Raw genomic sequence first — 19,742 nt, 5'->3', positions numbered from 1 at the left:
CTTTGAGCCAGTTCTGTATCCAAATGGTTAGTTCTCCCTGTATTCCATGAGATCTAACCTTGCTAATCAGTCTCCCATAGGAAACCTTGTCGAACGCCTTACTGAAGTCCATATAGATCACATCTACTGCTCTGCCCTCATCAATCTTCTTTGTTACTTCTTCAAAAAACTCAATCAAGTTTGTGAGACATGATTTCCCACACACAAAGCCATGTTGACTATCCCGAGTCCTTGCCTTTCCAAACACATGTACATCCTGTCCCTCAGGATTCCCTCCAACAACATGTCCACCACCGAGGTCAGGCTCACTGGTCTATAGTCCCCTGGCTTGTGCTTACCACCCTTCTTAAACAGTGGCACCACTTTTGCCTACTTTCTTTATACTAAGGATTCACTCGTTCTATCCTGTCTATACCTGACATATGCTTCCTGCTTTTTCTTAACCAAACCCTCAATTTCTTTAGTTATACAGCATTCTCTATATCTACCAGCCTTCCCTTTCACCCTGACAGGAATATACTTTCTCTGGATTCTTGTTGTCTCATTTCTGAAGGCTTCCCATTTTCCACACGTCCCTTTACCTGCGAACATCTGCCTCCAATCAGCTTTCGAAAGTTCTTGCCTAATACCGTCAAAATTGGCCTTTCTCCAATTTAGAACTTCAACTTTTAGATCTGGTCTATCCTATTCCATCACTATTTTAAAACGAATAGAATTATGGTTGCTGGCTCTAAAGTCCTCCCCCACTGACACCTCAGTTACTTGCCCTCCCTTATTTCCCAAGAGTAGGTCAAGTTTTGCACCTTCTCTAGTAGGTACATCCACATACTGAATCAGGAAATTGTCTTGTACACACTTAAGAAATTCCTCTCCATCTAAACCTTTAACACTATGGCAGCCCCAGTCGATGTTTGGAAAGTTAAAATCCCCTACCATAACTAACCTATTATCCTTTGACCACTCAAACTAGTATCTGTGTCTCTTTGCAAAGTTTCACAGTCCTCTGCACACTTTGCTCTACCACTCATCTTAGTGTCATTCACAAACTTTGACATACTACACATGGTGCCCAATTCCAAATCATCTATATAAATTGTAAATAATTGCGTTCCTAACACTCTTCCCTGAGGTACATCATTAGTCACTTATTGCCAATTAGAATAGCACTCCTTTCTCTCTGCTCTTTGCTTTCTGTTGGTTAACCAATTCTCTATCCATGTTAATACATTACTTCTAACCCCTTGCATCTTTACTTTATGCAGCAGCCTTTTATGCTGCCCCTTGTCGAATGCCTTTTGGAAATCTAAGTACACCATATCTACTGGGTGCCCGTTCTCCATTGTATTCATAATGTCTTCATAGAATTCCAAAAGTTTAGTTAAGCCTGACCCTCATAAACCCATGCTGCATCTGCCCAATGGGACAATTTCTATCAGATGCCTGGCTATTTCTTCCTTGATAATAAACTCAAGTATTTTCCGCACTACAGAAGTTCAGCTAACAGGTTTATAAATCCCCATCTTCTGCCTACCACCCTTCTTAAATAATGGCATCACTTTTGCTGTTTTCCATCTTCTGGAATTGCCCCAGAATCCAGTGAATTTTGGAAAATTACCACAAGTGCAGTTGCTATTTCTCCCACCAACTCTTCCTGTACCCTGGGATACATTCCTTAGCTCCATTAACTTGTCCAACACTACCCCTTTGTGCGAATTATTGTTTCCAGGTCCTCACCTACCTTCATCTCTTTGTCAATTACTGGCATGTTATTCATGTCCTCCACTCTGAAGACCAATACAAAATACCTGTTCAATGCCTCAGCCATTTCCTCATATCCCATTACTTAATCCCCCTTCTCATCCTCGAAAGGACCAATGTTTACTTCAGCCACTCTTTTTTGTTTTATATTTTTATAGAAATGTTTGCTATCTGTCTTTATATTCTGGGCTAATTTTTTCTCATAACCTATCTTACTTTTCTTTATAGCTCTTTTTGTGGCTTTCTGTTGACCTTTAAAGCTTTCCCAGTCTTCTAGTTTCTCACAGATTTTGGCTACTTTGTATGCCTTCTTATTCAATTTGATAGCGTCCCTTATTTCCTTAGACACCTCTGGCAGATTACCCCTTTCCTACAGTCCTTCCTATTCACTGTTTTTTTTCTTTTGCTGAGCACTTTCAAAAATTGCTTTGAAAGTCCTCCACTGTTCATCAACTGTCCCATCATAAAGTCTTTGCTTCCAGTCTAATTTAGCCACCTCCTCCCTCATCCTATTGTAGTCTCCCTTGTTTAAGCACAGGACCCTGGTATTGGATTTTATCTTCACGCTTTCCATCTGTATTCTAAATTCAACTATGCTGTGGTCACTCCTTCCAAGAGGATCCTTAACTATGATATCATTAATTATTCCTGTCTCATTACACAGGACCAGATCTAGGATAGCTTGCTCCCTCATTGGTTCCATTACATACTGTTCAAGAAAACTATCACTGATACACTCAACGAACTCCTCCTCAAGGCTACTCTGACTGAGCTGGTTTGACTAATCGACATGTAGATTAAAATCCCTCATGATAATTGCTCTTAACATTTTTACAGGCGTTGATTATTTCTTTGTTTATTGCCCAACCCAGTGTGATATTATTATTTGGTGGTCTATATCACCTCTCACCACCGCCCTAATGTCGTCCCTAAATATCAGAGATACTCCACCTCCCTTACCTTCCTGTCTGTCCTTCTGAATAGTCTGATACCCCTGGATATTTAACTCCCAGTCATGACCATCCTGTAACCATGTCTCCATAATGGCTACTAAATCATACTCATTTGCGATGATTGGTGCTGTTAGCTCATCAACCTTATTACGAATGCTACGAACATTCTGTTAAAGTTCCCTTATGCTCGTTTTTGTACCCTCTTTATGAAATCCAACATGTCCAGTAATAATACTTCCTGAGTTATTCTTCCTTTTCATTTCTTTCATAGCCTGTTAAATTCTCCATCACGCATGTTAACCTGCTGCACCTCTTTATTTACCAACATCAATAGCTTCTGTCTTGGTTTATCCTCCCCCACTGTCAGACAATGATACAACTGCCCGTGTCCTTTGTTCCAAGCAGATCCAATCTTCTAGTTGGCATCCAAATACTTGATGGAGAATCGGCACATTCTCAGCAGACCAGAGACCCTGTGGGTTACTGTACCCACCCTGCTCTCTGGTCCAGCTGCTCTCCATTGTCCCAGTTACTCTCTCCCAGAGCTCTCCACTGAGTCCAGATTTCAGCTGTCCCCCAGTCTTTTCACTCATGTCTCCTCAGTGCTGTCTCCCAGGGAGAAATAGAAAGTGGCAGATCACCAGCCAGTGACTTGAAGTGCACTCAAACGTGGAATTATTTTGTTTCAGGAAAGTCCAACGGGTGAACTCAGTGAGCAGAACATTCCAGATGTTGACCCAACATTTCAGCACCATCCTGAAGAGTTGCAAAATAAAGGGGCTGGTGTTTCCACGGCAACACAGAGGCAGAATACTTCCAAACATTCATCGGATGAGAATGCCTCTGAAGAAAGTAATCTGAATTTCTAAACGAAAAGCTTCCAGTTTGAGCAATATATTTACAATATGCTGCAGATTGGGACATATTCAATACTGCTTCCTCATTGTTGGAAATAATTTGGCAGACATTACGTGACAGACAACAGACACAGTCAAAGAGATTGGAGCTAGCAGCACTGTTAGCTGCTTGTGGTGCAGTGGTAATGTCCTGACCTCTGAAATAGGAGGCCAGGGTTCACGTCTCACCTGCTCCAAAGGTGTATAAAGCCACCTTTGAACAGGTTGAAACAATAATAATAGCTTCTGACCATGAGGACACTTGTGGTAGTGTCCCCACCTCTAAGCCAGGAGTCACATGTTCAGGTGCCACCTGCTCCAGAGGTGTTTAACAACATTTCTGGAACAAGCTGATTTAAAACAATCTGAACAGCCCCATTGTAAATATTGGTGAAAATTTCTTCTCTGGATGTAGCTTTGCTCACTGAGCTGGAAGGTTCATTTTCAGACATTTCGTCACCATACTAGGTAATATCTTCAGTGAGCCTCCGGACAAAGGCTTCATCCGGCGGCTCACTGAAGATGTTACCTACTACGGTGACGAAATGTCTGAAAATGAACCTTCCAGCTCAGCGAGCAAACCTACATCCAGAGCCTCAACCTGAGCTACAAATCTTCTCAAAACTCACTAAAATGTCTTCTATTAGTGTCCCATGCTGCTGCTTAGATTGATCAGAGAGAATAGCATCAGAGCACATCCCCACTTCAGGCCTTCTGATAGACAGAATGTCATTGATAAAGCAGCTGACGATGGTTAGGCCTAGTTGATGCCTTAAGGTCTGGAATTTCTTCCTTCAATTGTTGCATTTGTGTATCTTCCCATAAGTAGCTTCTTGAAACCCACCACTCCATCCAAACATTCGACGGCTTGTAATATTACCTTATGTGGTGTTAAATGTTATTTGATGATGATCTATGAAGCACATTGAGGATGTTTCACTATATTGCTCAGGTACTATCCAAGTACAAGTTATTACCAGAGATTTGTATTCTCTTCATAAAGTCTTTCTGATCATGAATTCCATTTAAAATATTAAAATCTATTTGTAATACATAATACAATGATTTTTCCCTTTCTCTCTGTACCTGCCCATTCCATCCATCAATATCATCCTGCAATCTTCAGACTCTGTCACAATATCCAGTATTTCTCAAGGTCATGACATCTCAACATCAGATCTTAAATAGTTCCTTTACTTTCGGAGCCCAAATTACCTATGCCAAGAGTAAATACCATTAGCGGCAACATAGACCCAGCCCAAGGAATTGAAATTGCTTGGCTTTTTACTTCCCAGTAATCTCCCAGTCAATGTGAAGCAATCCTCCTTAATGCAGTGTGCTACCAAGTGCAGTAGAACACAGCCCTTCAGCCCGCGATGTTGTACCGATCTTTTATCCTTCTCTAAGATCAAGCTAACCTACATGTCATTCGTTTTACTATCATCCATGTGCCTTTTCCAAGAGTCACTTAAATGTCCCTATTGTCTCTGACTCCACTCCCACCACTGGCAGTGCATTCCACCCACACACCACACTCTGTGGAAAGAACCTACCTCTGACATCTCTCCAAAATTTCCTCCAATCACCTTCAAATTATGCCCCCTCTTGATTGATGTTTCTGCCCTGGGAAAAAGTCTCTATTCACTCTAACTATGCCCCTCATCATCTTGCACATCTCTATCAAGTCACCTCTCATCCTTCTTCACTCCAATGAGAAAAGCCCTAGCTCCCTCAACCTTTCACATCAAATGTATTCTGGAATTCATATAGACCACATCCACTACCCCTTCCCTCAATTATCCCTCTGTAGTTCTTCAAAGAATTTTATAAGATATGTTGTGGCACCTGATAGATAACGCATCAATTGTGCTTCGGGTTTGTTATTATAGAAGCGCCTGTCTAGTCTTTCCACTGTTAAATCTCTCACTGTGACTGTATCCTGCACATATCTGCCCCATGGTCTACTTGTGACTGTCCTCTGCTGGCTGTTGCCATTCACAGCAAGTATCCAGTGCTGAAAATGTATTTCTCACAGCAGGCATGATTTGGAGGTGCCTATGTTGGCCTGGGGTGTACAAAGTTAAAAAATCACACAACACCAGGTTATAGTCTAACAGGTTTATTTGGAAGCACTAGCTTTTGGAGCACTGCTCCTTCATCAGGTGAGGATCAGTGCTCTGAAAGCTGGTGCTTCCAAATAAACCTGTTGGACTATAACCTGGTGTTGTGTGATTTTTAACTCCTCACAGCAGGGTCCTCTTGGGACCTTGCCACTTTCTTCTTCCTGTTGGCACTTGGTTACAGTTTTAACTTGCATGGTCCTGGTGTGGAGCTTCTCAGACCAGGATGAAACCATTTTTTGTTGACATTGAAAATCATAGAAAATGTTTCTAATTTGGTGTCTTGCACTCCCAGAAGCATCAAGCCAAAAATCCTTCCATTGTAAAGACTTGACTTACTGCATGAACTTGCTGAGAGAAATGAGTGGTTATCAAGAGTTGACCTATTGAATGTCAAATTGTTTCCATCATTGAAATTGTGACTCTAAAACTCTTTGCTTTTTTTGGATATCTAATTGATTGTCAAACCACTATTTAACTTCTGTGCTATGTTTCGATGTGCGTCAGGTGGAGGCTTTGAGTGGGATGATGACTTTCCGTTGGTATCGGTCCGGTCATCGTTAGAGCCTGAAGGTTCCTCCTTGACATCTGACCCTGCCTCGGCTGCTGTTCTGTCAGGGCTAGAACAAAGTCAGGTGCAGAAAACCCACTTCTCCCGCTTCACCATCTCCCCGGCCACTGTCTCTCGGTTCTCAATTACTCATGTCTTGGACTCGGAAATTGAGTCACTTGGAGGTAAGCAAGAACTCTACAAATGGCCTGCTAATGAAACAGGTTGACGGTTTTGTTTTGGAGGCTCTGGAATCTTCTTCCTAAAGAAAAGAATCATCAAAATGTTTATATGATTCCCTTACTGAACTGCATTCCAAAAAGTAATTCAATGGTCATAAAGTCTCTCAGGATATCCTGAGGACTATATAAATGCCTGGCCTGTAAAACTATGCCACACTATCCCACTGAGTGAGCCCAGCTGACATTTCCATCAATCCTGAACAGCTCTGGGTAATTTCAGATGACCAAGCTGCCCCTCAATTGGGACAAGTTAGAGTATCGTGTCCCTCCAGATCTTCAAATCTTTCCACTGGCAGCAAGTGAGAGGACTGGCCCTCTAATTATTCATCTCTCTCTTTCTCTCTCTTCCCCCCTCTCCCCATCTACCACCCATGCCTTCAGTGGTTGATCCATGGGACCCACTAAACAAACTGGCATCTGTCTCACTGAAACAATTATTCTGTTTTGGGTTAAAACAGGTAGAAGATTTCGCATCTCTATGTGTGTGGATGTAGTCAGATTCTGAATGAGGTGCCTTTTGAATGTATCTAGTTCTGAATTTCTGACTCCTCACCCAAGATTCCCGATGTACCCATTGTCTGAATTTCACCCCGGATACGGCCGCAGTTGACTTAGCAGTTGGAGTTTTTAACTGCTCATGCAGCATAGCCAAGCCATGTGAACCCCGACGAAGATCCAGATGTCTCCCTAGGTCACTGCTCCCACTGGCTGAGTGCCCTCTGAAATGAATTGACCGAATGGACCCAAGTGAAGTCAGTGCCCATTGCTTATTAATCACAGGCAGCTCCAAGAAATCTAACCTGAACGTGGACCCTGATGTGTCTTTATAAACTCTGTGCAAACGAGATGTGTGCTTGCATGCCTGTCGTTCCTTCTCTCTGTCATGACAATTATTTGTAGAATCTCTGCAGGGGGATTAGGGAGGGGAATTAAATGTGGAATCTCTCCAGGGTGATTAGGGACGGGCAGTAAATGTGGAATCTCTCCAGGGTGATGGGGGACGGGCAGTAAATGTGGACTCTCTCCACGGTGATTAGGGACAGGCAGTAAATGTAGAATCACTCCAGGGTGATTAGGGACGGACAGTAAATGTGGAGTCTCTCCAGGGTGATTAGGGACGGACAGTAAATGTGGAATCACTCCAGGGTGATTAGGGACGGGCAGTAAATGTGGAGTCTCTCCAGGATGATTAGGAACGGGCAGTAAATGTAGAATCTCTCCAGGGTGATTAGGGATGGGCAGTAAATGTGGAATCTCTCCAGGGTGATTAGGGACGGGCAGTAAATGTAGAATCTCTCCAGGGTGATGAGGGATGGGCAGTAAATGTGGAATCTCTCCAGGGTGATTAGGGACGGACAGTAAATGTGGAATCACTCCAGGGTGATTAGGGAAGGACAGTAAATGTGGAATCTCTCCAGGGTGATTGGGGACAGGCAGTAAATGTGGAATCTCTCCAGGGTGATTAGGGACGGACAGTAAATGTGGAATCACTCCAGGGTGATAAGGGACGGACAGTAAATGTGGAATTTCTCCAGGGTAATTAGGAACGGGCAGTAAATGTGGAATCTCTCCAAGTGATTAGGGACGGGCAGTAAATGTGTAATTTCTCCAGGGTGATTAGGGACGGGCAGTAAATGTGGAATCTCTCCAGGATGATTAGGAACGGGCAGTAAATGTAGAATCTCTCCAGGGTGATGGGGGAACGGGCAGTAAATGTGGAATCTCTCCAGGATGATTAGGAATGGGCAGTTAAATGTGGAATCACTCCAGGGTGATTAGGGACGGGCAGTAAATGTGGAATCTCTCCAGGGTGATTGGGACGGGCAGTAAATGTGGACTCTCTCCAGGGTGATTAGGGACGGGCAGTAAATGTGGAATCTCTCCAGGGTGATTGGGACGGGCAGTAAATGTGGACTCTCTCCAGGGTGATTAGGGACGGGCAGTAAATGTGGAATCTCTCCAGGGTGATAAGCGACGGACAGTAAATGCTAGCTGAGCCTACAACAGCCCATGGACAGATTTTAAGAAATACCTGCACCAGCAAGGAATTCTAAATAATTCCCAGATTTGCAAAAGGTGAACAATGGGCCAGAATAGAATTAGAGATAGAATATCCTTTAATGTCACGTGTACAATAGGAGGAGTACCGTGAAGAGTTTTTACAGTGTCTGCCCATTATAGTACACGTACCCCGCTACAAATCTTGGATACAAAAGAGAAATTAAAAGTAGTTGCATTAAAAGTAGTTGCATTACTTTACAGAGTTTACAAAATAAGTTGGAAATAAGACATCCTTAAAGGAATGGCATGGCAGTCAGGTAAAAAAATTCCCAATACACATTACATTGTGGCTGCTCAGCGCAGGGCGTCTGCAACACAGCCCACTCCCAACAGCCGTCCCTGCTCCGTTCTGAGCCCCCAGGCCGCCCAGTAACGGCTCTCGGCTGCTCCAAGGTAAGCTCCAGGGACTGCCTCGCTGCTCCGGTTTGTGGTCTGGGACTCACGGCCCACAGCCTGCTCACGGACCCCCCGCCTACGCCTGATGCTGCTCTCGGGCTAAGGCGAGCGAAAAACAAAAAGGGAGATAAAACCGACAAGAAGCAAAAGGAACGGATAGAGCAGAGGAGCTTGAGTAGGCGTGCCTTACTGTCCTTCTGGGTTAGTGGTGCTGGAAGAGCACAGCAGGACAGGCAGCATCCAAGGAGCAGCGACGTTTCGGGCAAAAGCCTTTATTCCTGATGAAGGGCTTTTGCCCGAAACGTCGATTTCGAAGCTCCTTGGATGCTGCCTGAACTGCTGTGCTCTTCCAGCATCACTAATCCAGAATCTGGTTTCCAGCATCTGCAGTCATTGTTTTTACCTTGTGCCTTACTGTGCTGCAAGGTCACATCTGAAACACCAAGCAGATTGAAACACGTACACATTGTCAATCCAAATTTCCTGGGACACTCAGGGGACTCCCCAACACCTCTCTCTCCCTTTTCCCCCCAACCACACCCACACTTACACACAATATTCTGGCCAGTATTTATCCATCAGCCAATTCCTGAGAATAGTTGACCTAGTCATTATTACTCTGATGTTTGTGGAAGCTTGCCGAATGCTGCCTTTCCCACATTCTCACAGCATAGTCTTCGAGACATGCTGAGGTTGTGGATATTTCAGTGATGTCTCTAATTCCTTCTTTTCCCCCTGATTCCTTCCAGAAAGCATTGAGGAGGGTGAAAGGGAATGACTCACACATTGAGCCTGGACTGGAATTCTAATTTTTGGAAAATAAAAAAGCAAACGGACAAGATCTGACAGAACCGCAAATGAATGTTTCGCACTATGACTTTAATTGCTTTGAATTGTTGGACAATTTGATTGCGAGTTTTTGGCTGCTAGCACAGGTGGACGCACTGTTACAATGACCTTGTGGGGGTTAACGTTGCTGCGCAATTCTCAAGTCTCCTCGGTGTGGTCTGGGCCCTCTCCCCTCTCCAGCCGGCCTGTATTTAACCAGGATTCCAAGGATTTCGCTGCAAGCCGATTTGGGGATGGAGCAGACTCTGTCTGACAGGAAATATTTATTAGACGGAGGAGACTGTTCATGTCACAAGCCTACCACGGTGAGGAAAAAAGCTGATCTTTCCAACACAGAGCAACTGTGAGGGTTTTCTGAAAATAGACACTGCAGACTGTACCAAGCTCCATTTGTAATGAACCATTTTTGCCAATAATGCCATCTGCTTATAGTCTCATCTGCTCGGGCATCAGATAAGAAGTGTTTGGATGAGGCTACTCAGTATTCTTTGCCCACATCCCAGTACAAATGTTGTCCCATTGAACATGCCTCTCAGTATTCAGTCCACAGTATTTAGTGTTTCTGCCTCTCCGCGTTTGATATGGAATAGTGTAGAAAATCAGTTAAACTGCAATCTCTATACTATTTTTGTAAAACCATTCAGACTACTGATGAATATATTGTAAATGTTGCCAAAGAGATGTAAAAAATGTGCAGCCCCTAGCTACATTAGTTGCTACCTGTATGGCTTTAAGCTGTCGTGTCACAGTACAAACTTTACAAAGGAGACGCTGAATATGTAGCAATTTTTTGCCTCCATCATCAAGCTATACAGACACAACATTTATTATATTAAAGAAATGACCGGTTGCATGATGCCAGTGAGCAAGGCTGTCTTTGAAATGTCACAGCTGTTAGTACTTTGTATAACTGATCAATACGGGTCATTACTGCTCTTCAGTGTTTTATTTCCATTTAGCTAGCAGCATGTGGTTTAAATCGCCAGACTAATAAACTTTTTACAATATCTTACATTTGTTCTTTTTATGTTGCCTGCCTGGCTCGTTCTTTGCTTCACAATTAATGAGAAAGTCCAGAATTAGGATCAGAAGTAGACCATTCGGCCTCTCAGCCATTTCTGACATTTAATGGAATCATGGATGATCAATTGGTGTTTCAACTTCCATATTCCCACCTACTTCAGATAACCATTGGTTCTTTTACCCAACAACAATCTATCTGCCACTGCCTGAAAATATTTGATGGCATGTCTCCACCTGAGGCAGAGAGTTTCAAAGTTCTGCAATCCTCAGCGTGAAGAATTTCCCCTGCTCTCTATCTGAAAGGGCCCCTTCACAATCCTGAACCTCTGTGATACAGTTTGCTTGGGCTGATGTAGAAAACCACAATAATGTCAATTGCTATCTGCAAAACCTAAATAGTGCAGAAGTAGGATAATTGACAGCAACGTTTGGAGTTCTGTGTAATTTTGTGCATTTTGCTATCAATTTCAACAGCGTAATGGCATCAAGTACTGACAGTTTGACATCATTGCCAACCCAATCTCTATTACAGATTGATGCCACAGAAGATTAGATGGTATTAAAAACCCAACCTATTAATAAACCAGAAGGAACGGAACAGTTACCTTCAGAAAAACTTTTCAATGTTTTGACAAGAAAGCTTCACATTTATCTTTAAATCTCAATGTGGGAGGAATAAAATGCAAAATTATAAAATTGTATATTAATAACAAACAAAACCCCTTCCTATACACTTCAGGCAAACTGGTAGAATAATAAACACTTTTACGTTTAAGGGAATTTCACTCTGTTGCTACTGTTCTACTGCTTCTTTTGCTCAAGCTATTGTAGGGATCATATGTAACATCTACGGAAATTACGTGGGATGTTTTTCACCCACTGATCTTGTGTTGGAGGTGTCAAGAGGATGGCTGATTCTCTTTCACTTCCAGCATGGCTGCTCAGTTATTGTAGAGAATTGACAAACAGTAATTATTGGCTTGTCTAATGCGGATAAACAATTATTGTTATCGCAGTGTATATCAAGTGAGTCAATTAAAATTAGAAAAAGGTCAAAAGAGAAGCACTGAAGCTATTATTAGTGACTTTAACAGCATCCAGTCACTAAATGGAAATCATAAAATAGACAGCATCATGTGCAATTAGAGAATGTTTATATTAAATGCCTGCTATTAAGAGGCAGGCTACAATTGTGTATTGAGATTTCTGCAGATGCAGTTCTTTTGTTAAATCCAGCAGGAAGCTTGTTTTAATTTTGAATTGGGTGAGTTATTTTTTGCCTTCAAGTGATGGATTTAAATGCAATAAACTTTCCATTTCTCTGCACTCAGCGTTAACAGCAAGCACTCAGATATCAGATTACAACAGGACAGTGAATCTCTGTTCCACATTAACTCCAACCTCACCAATATAGTTGAACTTCAAAAAGAAACCCCAAGGTGAGGGAAGTGGCCTGATTTTTCAAAGAAATGATGTGGAGATGCCAGTGTTGGACTGGGGTGGACAAAGTTAAAAATCACACAACACCCAGGTTTATTGTCCAACAGGTTCATTTGGAAGCACTAGCTTTCGGAGCACTGCTCTTTCATCAGGTGGTTCTGGAGCAGGACCACAAGACACAGAATTTATAGCAAAAGATTACAGTGCCATGCAACTGAAACAATATATTGAACAAACCTAGATTGCTGTTAAGTCTTTCATCTTTTAGAATGGGTTGCAGGTTTCAGTTCATTAATATGTAAATCCCAGAACTACTTTCAAGTCACATTCTTGAGATAACTTAAGGTTTTATAAAAAAAGGTGACATCTTAGCTCAGACAATGCATTAAAGGTGTGAGGTTACAGTCTTGAGTCAGACTGGTTCTATTTCCAAAGTGGAATTTCCAAAATATTACATGGATTAACTGCCTGCAGATTGTGCATTTCTGAGCAAAACAGAATGTATCTGCAAACACAAATTCACCCCACAGACTTGTGTGTGTGTGTGTGTGTGTGTGTGTGTGTGTGTGTGTGTGTGTGTGTGTTGAACCAGTCCAACACCGGCTCTTCCACATCATGGCTACCATCAACACTACTAACTGCTGGCTCATAGTGGACAGGATCTCCAAGAAGATCACGCACGTACATCTCTATGACTATGTCGATACAGACATCAAGTTTCTGCAGAAATGCAAGGAAGCAGGAAAGATCCCAAAAGGATTACGGATCACAAACCCACCCAAGTTGACCTTCGACACAGACTATGCGGAGAGACTTTGCCACCGCACCTCTCGCAAACTCCTCAATCATCTCGTGCACTAACTCTACAGCAGGCGCCATAATCAAGGTAGAGTCCACGTTCTCAGCCTGCACTCAGGATACAGCAGTACCATTATGGGACATTGCCAAGCAGGTAAGGCCACAGAACTACGCCACGTACATGCACTACAAGACCAAGAAACTGGAGAAACCTGGCATCCCCACCAGCAGTAGCCAAGCCTCCCCTGGCACCAAAGTTGAAAATGTCATCACCACAGAGAAATTGATCATCAATTTATCAGACCACACCTTTCAACCAGAAGAGATTGAAGCTCTCAGCCGAAGGCTCAATTTCTGCCCCACCACCAAAACAGACCCCATTGGTCTTGCAGCAGACACAGAGGAATTTATCAGATGAATGAGACTCCTGGAATTCTTCCAAGATGTCAGCAGTGATTCCAATGAGCCAACCGACGAACCGGAACAGTCATCAGAGAGATCCACAAAGGAGTAACCAAAGGAGTCGTTGATTTGGATCCCACCTGTGGGCCAGAGGCCTGGGCTTGATATGTATGCTCAAACCGTCAGAAAATGTGTGAATGGGAGATTCATCAGCCACACCCACAAGGCAGAGCAGAACTTCACCCAATCACAACGCAACACCACCCAGGCTCTCAAAATCAATCACAATATTGTCATCAAACCAGCAGATAAAGGAGGAGCCATCATCATTTAGAATCAAACAGATTACTGCAAGGAAGTGTACAGACAACTGAATAACCAGGAACACCAGTAACCAGCAACTACTAGCCGATCCAACCAAAGGGCACACCCGTGAACTAAACATATTGAAGGACTGGATCAAAAGTCCTGATCAGAGTTCCCTACGTGCCCTCATCCCACATACTTCTCACATAGAGGACTTCTACTGCCTTCCAAAGATACACAATGCCAACACACCAGGATGTCCCATCATATCATGCAATGGGACTCTGTGTGAGAACCTCTCTGGCTATGTTGACGGCATCATGAAACCCTTTGTACAGGGGACCCTCAGCTTCTGTTGCAACACTACAGTTTTCTTACAGAAACTCAGCACCCACGGACCAGTCGAACCTGGAACATTCCTTGTCACTTTGGATGTTTCAGCACTCTACACCAGCATCCCCCACAATGACGGCATCGCAGCAACAGCCTCAGTACTCAACACTGACAATTGCCAGTCTCTGAGCACCATCCTACAACTCACCTGCTTTATCCTCGATCACAACATTTTCACCTTTGACAACCAGTTCTTCATGCAGACACACAGACAGCCATGGGGACCAAATTTGCATACCAATGTGCCAACATTTTCATGCACAAGTTTGAACAAGACTTCTCTGCTGCACAGGACCTCCAACCAGCACTATACATCAGGTATATTGATGACATTTTCTTCCTCTGGACCCACAGTGAGGAGTCACTGAAACAACTACACAGTGATATCAACAAGTTTCATCCCACCATCAGACTTACCATGGACGACTCTTTAGCATCTGTTTCATTCTTGGATACATACACCTCAATCAAGGATGAGCACCTCACTTCCTCACTCTAACACAAACCCACAGATAACCTCACAATGCTACACTTCTCTAGCTTCCACCTGAAACATATTACAACATGTTGGACAATGGACAAGCCCTGTGCACACATCGGATCTGTTCAGATGAGCAGGATCGTGACAGACACCTGAAGGTGCTCAAGGATGCCCTCATAAGAAATAGGTACAATGCTCAACTCATTGATCGCTAGTCCCAATGTGCCACAGTGAGAAACCATAATGACCTCCCCAGGAGGCAGACACAAGTTGCAACCTTCATTGTCCAGTACTTCCTGGGAGCTGAAAAACTACGCCATTTTCTTCGCAGCCTGCAACACATTATTGATGAGGATGAGCACCTCACCAAGATCTTCCCTACAGCCTCCACTTCTCACCTTTAAACAACCATCAAACTTTAAACAAACGATTGTTCACAGTAAACTGCCCAGCCGTACAACCCTGTCAGGGCAACCACTGCAAGACATTTCAGGATGTCGAACATGGATACTAGTATTATATGTGAGGACACTACTCACCATGTGCAGCAGGTACTCATGTGACTCAGCCAACATTGTCTATCTCATACGCTGCAGGCAAGGATGCCCTGAGGCATGGTACATTGAGGAAACCAAGCAGAGGCTACGGCAATGGATGAATGGGCACCGCACAACAATCAACAGACTGGGATGTTCCCTCCCAGTCGGGGAACACTTCAGCAGTCGGGACATTCGGCCTTAGAACTTTGGGTGACCATCCACTGGATTTTGGGATAGACAACAACGCAGAGTGGCCGAGCAGAGGCGGATTGAGGATTGGCTCAACCGGGATCTTGGGTTCATATCACTATACAGTCTCTCTCTCTCACTCACACACACACGCACTCTCTCTTATGTAGTCACACTCACGCGGACCCTCTCATACACATACACCTACACCAACCCTTTCACAGGCTTATACTCTATCGCACTCACATACACACTTTACCAAGCCTGGTAAATATAAACGCCAGCCTAACTGAAATATTGTGTAATGTTTTGGATTTGGTAATACTCAATTGGCCAGTATCCCAAAGGAAGATAAGGAAAATGCAACAAAGACACTCTGGAGAGCTCCCTAGAATGTGGGAACATTGACATCAATGACAAGCAGCAGCTTACTGCCAACTGCAGATAGTGACAACAATCTGCCCATTAAAACTGCATCAGGCTGTCAGTCACAATGCCCGAAAGGCAAAGCAGTGAAAGAAGCAAAAGGAAACAAATCTGGAAACATTCCACAATCCTTTGGGACTTCCTTTCCCATATGTCCAACGGTCATCAAGGTTGACTTTTGAGAATCAGGGTCAAAGGCTGAGTCTGTGAGAAGTTTGAGAATCATCCTGTTTAGTCACATGCACAGAATCAGATAAGTTAATTGTTGTTTTAAGTCTGTCCAAGAGAAAGGCTGCAGTAGTGAGTATAGTGGATTCTTTCTTGATTATATGTTTTTGGAGATAAGTCTCTTGATTAAACTTAAAATATAAGCCATAGCTATTAATTTAACCTGGGGCTGTGTTTACAGAGGAATAAGACGGTGTTATTTTCTGGATCTATAGATTGCGAAGGAGCAAAACTGGCCTTTGCAGTTCTTGTACTTCTTGTCAGATGTGGGAGTTTAAAGAGAGTTTAAGGGTTACTGCGGATTATGTCTGCCATAAATGCTGTTGGATGCAAATCTTATCAGATCGAGTGGATCGGTTGGAGAGATAGATAGAAGCAATGAGGAATTTGCAACACCAACAGTATGTGATGGATGGCAGTTATAGGAAGGCGGGGGGGGGGGGGGGGGTCTCAGATACAGTCACATAGATGGGTTAACTCTAGGAAGGGTGAGAGGGGTAGGCAGCTAGTGCTGGAGTCTTTTGTGGATATACCCATTTCAAACAGGTATGCTGTTTTGGAAAATGTAGGGTGTGATGGATTCTCAGGGGAATACAGCACGAACAGCCAAGTTTCTGGTCTTGAGACTGGCTCTAATGCAATGAGGGGTATGTCGGCTTCCAAGAGATCAATTGTGTTAGGGGATTCTGTAGTCAGAGGTACAGACAGACGTTTCTGTGGCCAGCAGAGAAAAAGCAGAATGGCGCGTTGTTTCCCTGGTGCCAGGATCAAGGATGTCTCAGAGAGGGTGCAGAATGTTCACACGGGGGAGGGGGCCAGCAGGAGGTCATTGTCCACATTGGAACCAACGACATTGGAAGGGAAAAGGTTGAGATTCTGAAGGTTATATTAGAGAGTTAGGCAGAAATTTACAAAGGAGGTCCCCAAGGGTAGTAATATCTGGATTACTCCCAGTGCTATGAGCTAGTGAGGGCAGGAATAGGAGGATAGAGCAGATGAATGCATGGCTGAGGAGCTGGTGTGTGGGAGAAGGATTCACATTTTTGGATCATTGGAATCTCTTTTGGGGTAGAAGTGACCTGTACAAGAAGGACAGATTGCACCTAATACTGGCAGGGAAATTTGCTAGAACTGATTGGGATAGAAACAAAAAAGAAAAAATAAATAAACAAACAGGAGTGTCAACATGATGAAAAAAACACAGCATTGCTAAAAAAAAAACCAGAAGTGTCTCACGCAGCATTGCCCTTTGTCGAGAAGGGCACTGCTTGTCACTGGCCAGTCTGGTGTTTCCTTTCTTCCTGGTGGTGGAATATAAATAAAGATTTATGCACTTGTTGTTCTTCACTGTGTCCTACACCTGCACACACACACATGAAAAAAAAGTAAACAGGTGTCTTCCCCCACCAACAATTTGATTTAGTCCCTACCCTCCCCTTCACACACACAAAAAAAGAACTGATTGGGAGGATTTAAACTAGTAAGGTGGGGGGGTGGGACCCAGGGAGATAGTGAGCAAAGAGATCGATCTGAGACTGGTACAGTTGAGAACAGTAGTGGGTCAAACAGTCAGGGCAGGCAGGGACAAGGTAGGACTAATAAATTAAACTGCATTTATTTCAATACAAAGGGCCTAATAGGGAAGGCAGATGAACTCAGGGCATGGTTAGGAACATGGGTCTGGGATATCATAGCAATTACAGAAACATGGCTCGGGGATGAGCAGGACTGGCAGCTTAATGTTCCAGGATACAAATGCTACAGGAAAGATAGAAGGGGAGGCAAGAGAGGAGGGGAGTGACATTTTTGATAAGGGATAGCATTACAGCTGTGCTGAGGGAGGATATTCCTGGAAATACATCCAGGGAAGTTATTTCGGTGGAACTGAGAAATAAGAAAGGGATGATCACCTTATTAGGATTGTATTTATAGACCCCCCAATAGTCAGAGGGAAATTGAGAAACAAACTTGTAAGGAGATCTCTGCTATCTGTAACAATAATAGGGTAGTTATGGCAGGGGATTTTAACTTTCCAAACATAGACTGGGACTGCAGTAGTGTTAAAGGTTTAGATGGAGAGGAATTTCTTAAGTGTCTACAAGACAATTTTCTGATTCAGTATGTGGATGTACCTACTAGAGAAGGTGCAAAACTTGACCCACTCTTGGGAAATAAGGCAGGGCAGGTGACTGAGGTGTCAGTGGGGGAGCACTTTGGGGCCAGCGACCATAATTCTATTCATTTTAAAATAGTGATGGAAAAGGATAGACTAGATCTAAAAGTTAAAGTCCTAAATTGGAGAAAGGCCAATTTTGACGGTATTAGGCAAGAACTTTCAAAAGTTGATTGGAGACAGATGTTTGCAGGTAAAGGGACGGCTGGAAAATGGGAAGCCTTCAGAAATGAGATAACAAGAATCCAGAGAAAGTATATTCCTGTCAGGGTGAAAGGGAAGGCTGGGAGGTAGAGGGAATGCTGTATAACTAAAGAAATTGTGGGTTTGGTTTAGATAGGATAGATTGAGTGAATCCTTAGTATAAAGAAAGTAGGAGTATACTTAAGAGAGAAATCAGGAGGGCAAAACAAGGACATGAGATAGCTTTGGCAAATAGAATTAAGGATAATCCAAAGGGTTTTTACAAATATATTAAGGACAAAAGGGTAACTAGGGAGAGAATAGGGCCCCTCAAAGATCAGCAAGCCGGTCTTTGTGTGGAGCCAAAGAAAATGGGGGAGATACTAAATGAATATTTTGCATCAGTATTTACTGTGGAAAAGGATATGAAACATATAGACTGTAGGGAAATAGATGGTGACATCTTGCAAAATGTCCAGATTACAGAGGAGGAAGTGCTGGATGTCTAGAAACTATTAAAGGTAGATAAATCCCCAAGACCTGATCAGGTGTACCCGAGAAATCTGTGGGAAGCTAGAGAAGTGATTGTTGGGCCTCTTGCTGAGATATTTGTATCATCGATAGTCACAGGTGAGGTGCCAGAAGACTGGAGGTTGGCAAACGTGGTGCCACTGTTTAAGAAGGGCGGTAAAGACAAGCCAGGGAACTATAGACTGGTGAGCCTGGCCTCGGTGGTGGACAAGATGTTGGAGGGAATCCTGAGGGGCAGGATGTACATGTATTTGGAAAGGCAAGGACTGATTCGGGATAGTCAACATGGATTTATGCATGGGAAATCATGTCTCACAAATTTGATTGAGTTTATTGAAGAAATAACAAAGAAAATTGATTAGGGCAGAGCAGATGTGATCTATATGGACTTCAGTAAGGCGTTCGACAAGGTTCCCCATGGGAGACTGATTAGCAAGGTTAGATCTCATGGAATACAGGGAGAACTAGCCATTTGGATACAGAACTGGCTCAAAAGGTAGAAGACAGAGGGTGGTGGTGGAGGGCTATTTTTCAGACTGGAGGCCTGTGACCAGTGGAGTGCCACAAGGATCGGTGCTGGGTCCTCTACTTTTTGTCATTTACATAAATGATTTGGATGCGAGCAGAAGAGGGACAGTTAGTAATTTTGCAGATGACACCAAAATTGGAGGTGTAGTGGATAGCAAAGAGGGGTACCTCAGATTACAACAGGATCTGGACCAGATGGGCCAATGGGCTGAGAAGTGGCAGATGGAGTTTGATTCAGATAAATGCGAGGTGCTGCATTTTGGGAAAGCAAATCTTA

General features: G+C 43.4%; 1 protein-coding gene across 5 annotated transcripts in view; it reads left to right on the top strand.

The window, feature by feature from the left end:
• Nucleotides 1-10,837, top strand: part of LOC122562236 (serine/threonine-protein kinase LMTK1-like) — a 359,515-nt gene extending 348,678 nt beyond the window's left edge. For all 5 annotated transcript variants that reach the window (XM_043714970.1, XM_043714969.1, XM_043714971.1 and 2 more), the window contains 3 exons: nt 3,401-3,563; nt 6,235-6,462; nt 9,726-10,837. In XM_043714970.1, the coding sequence (XP_043570905.1) occupies nt 3,401-3,563; nt 6,235-6,462; nt 9,726-9,754 (420 nt within the window). In that variant the 3' untranslated portion in view covers nt 9,755-10,837. The remainder of the gene's footprint in view (nt 1-3,400; nt 3,564-6,234; nt 6,463-9,725) is intronic.
• The last annotated feature ends 8,905 nt before the right edge of the window (nt 10,838-19,742 follow it).

The sequence above is a fragment of the Chiloscyllium plagiosum genome, chromosome 24, assembly GCF_004010195.1.
Source record: "Chiloscyllium plagiosum isolate BGI_BamShark_2017 chromosome 24, ASM401019v2, whole genome shotgun sequence".
Lineage (NCBI taxonomy): Eukaryota > Metazoa > Chordata > Chondrichthyes > Orectolobiformes > Hemiscylliidae > Chiloscyllium > Chiloscyllium plagiosum.
The sequence above is the reverse complement of the archived record's forward strand: the minus strand, read 5'-3'. Positions and strand labels throughout refer to the sequence as shown.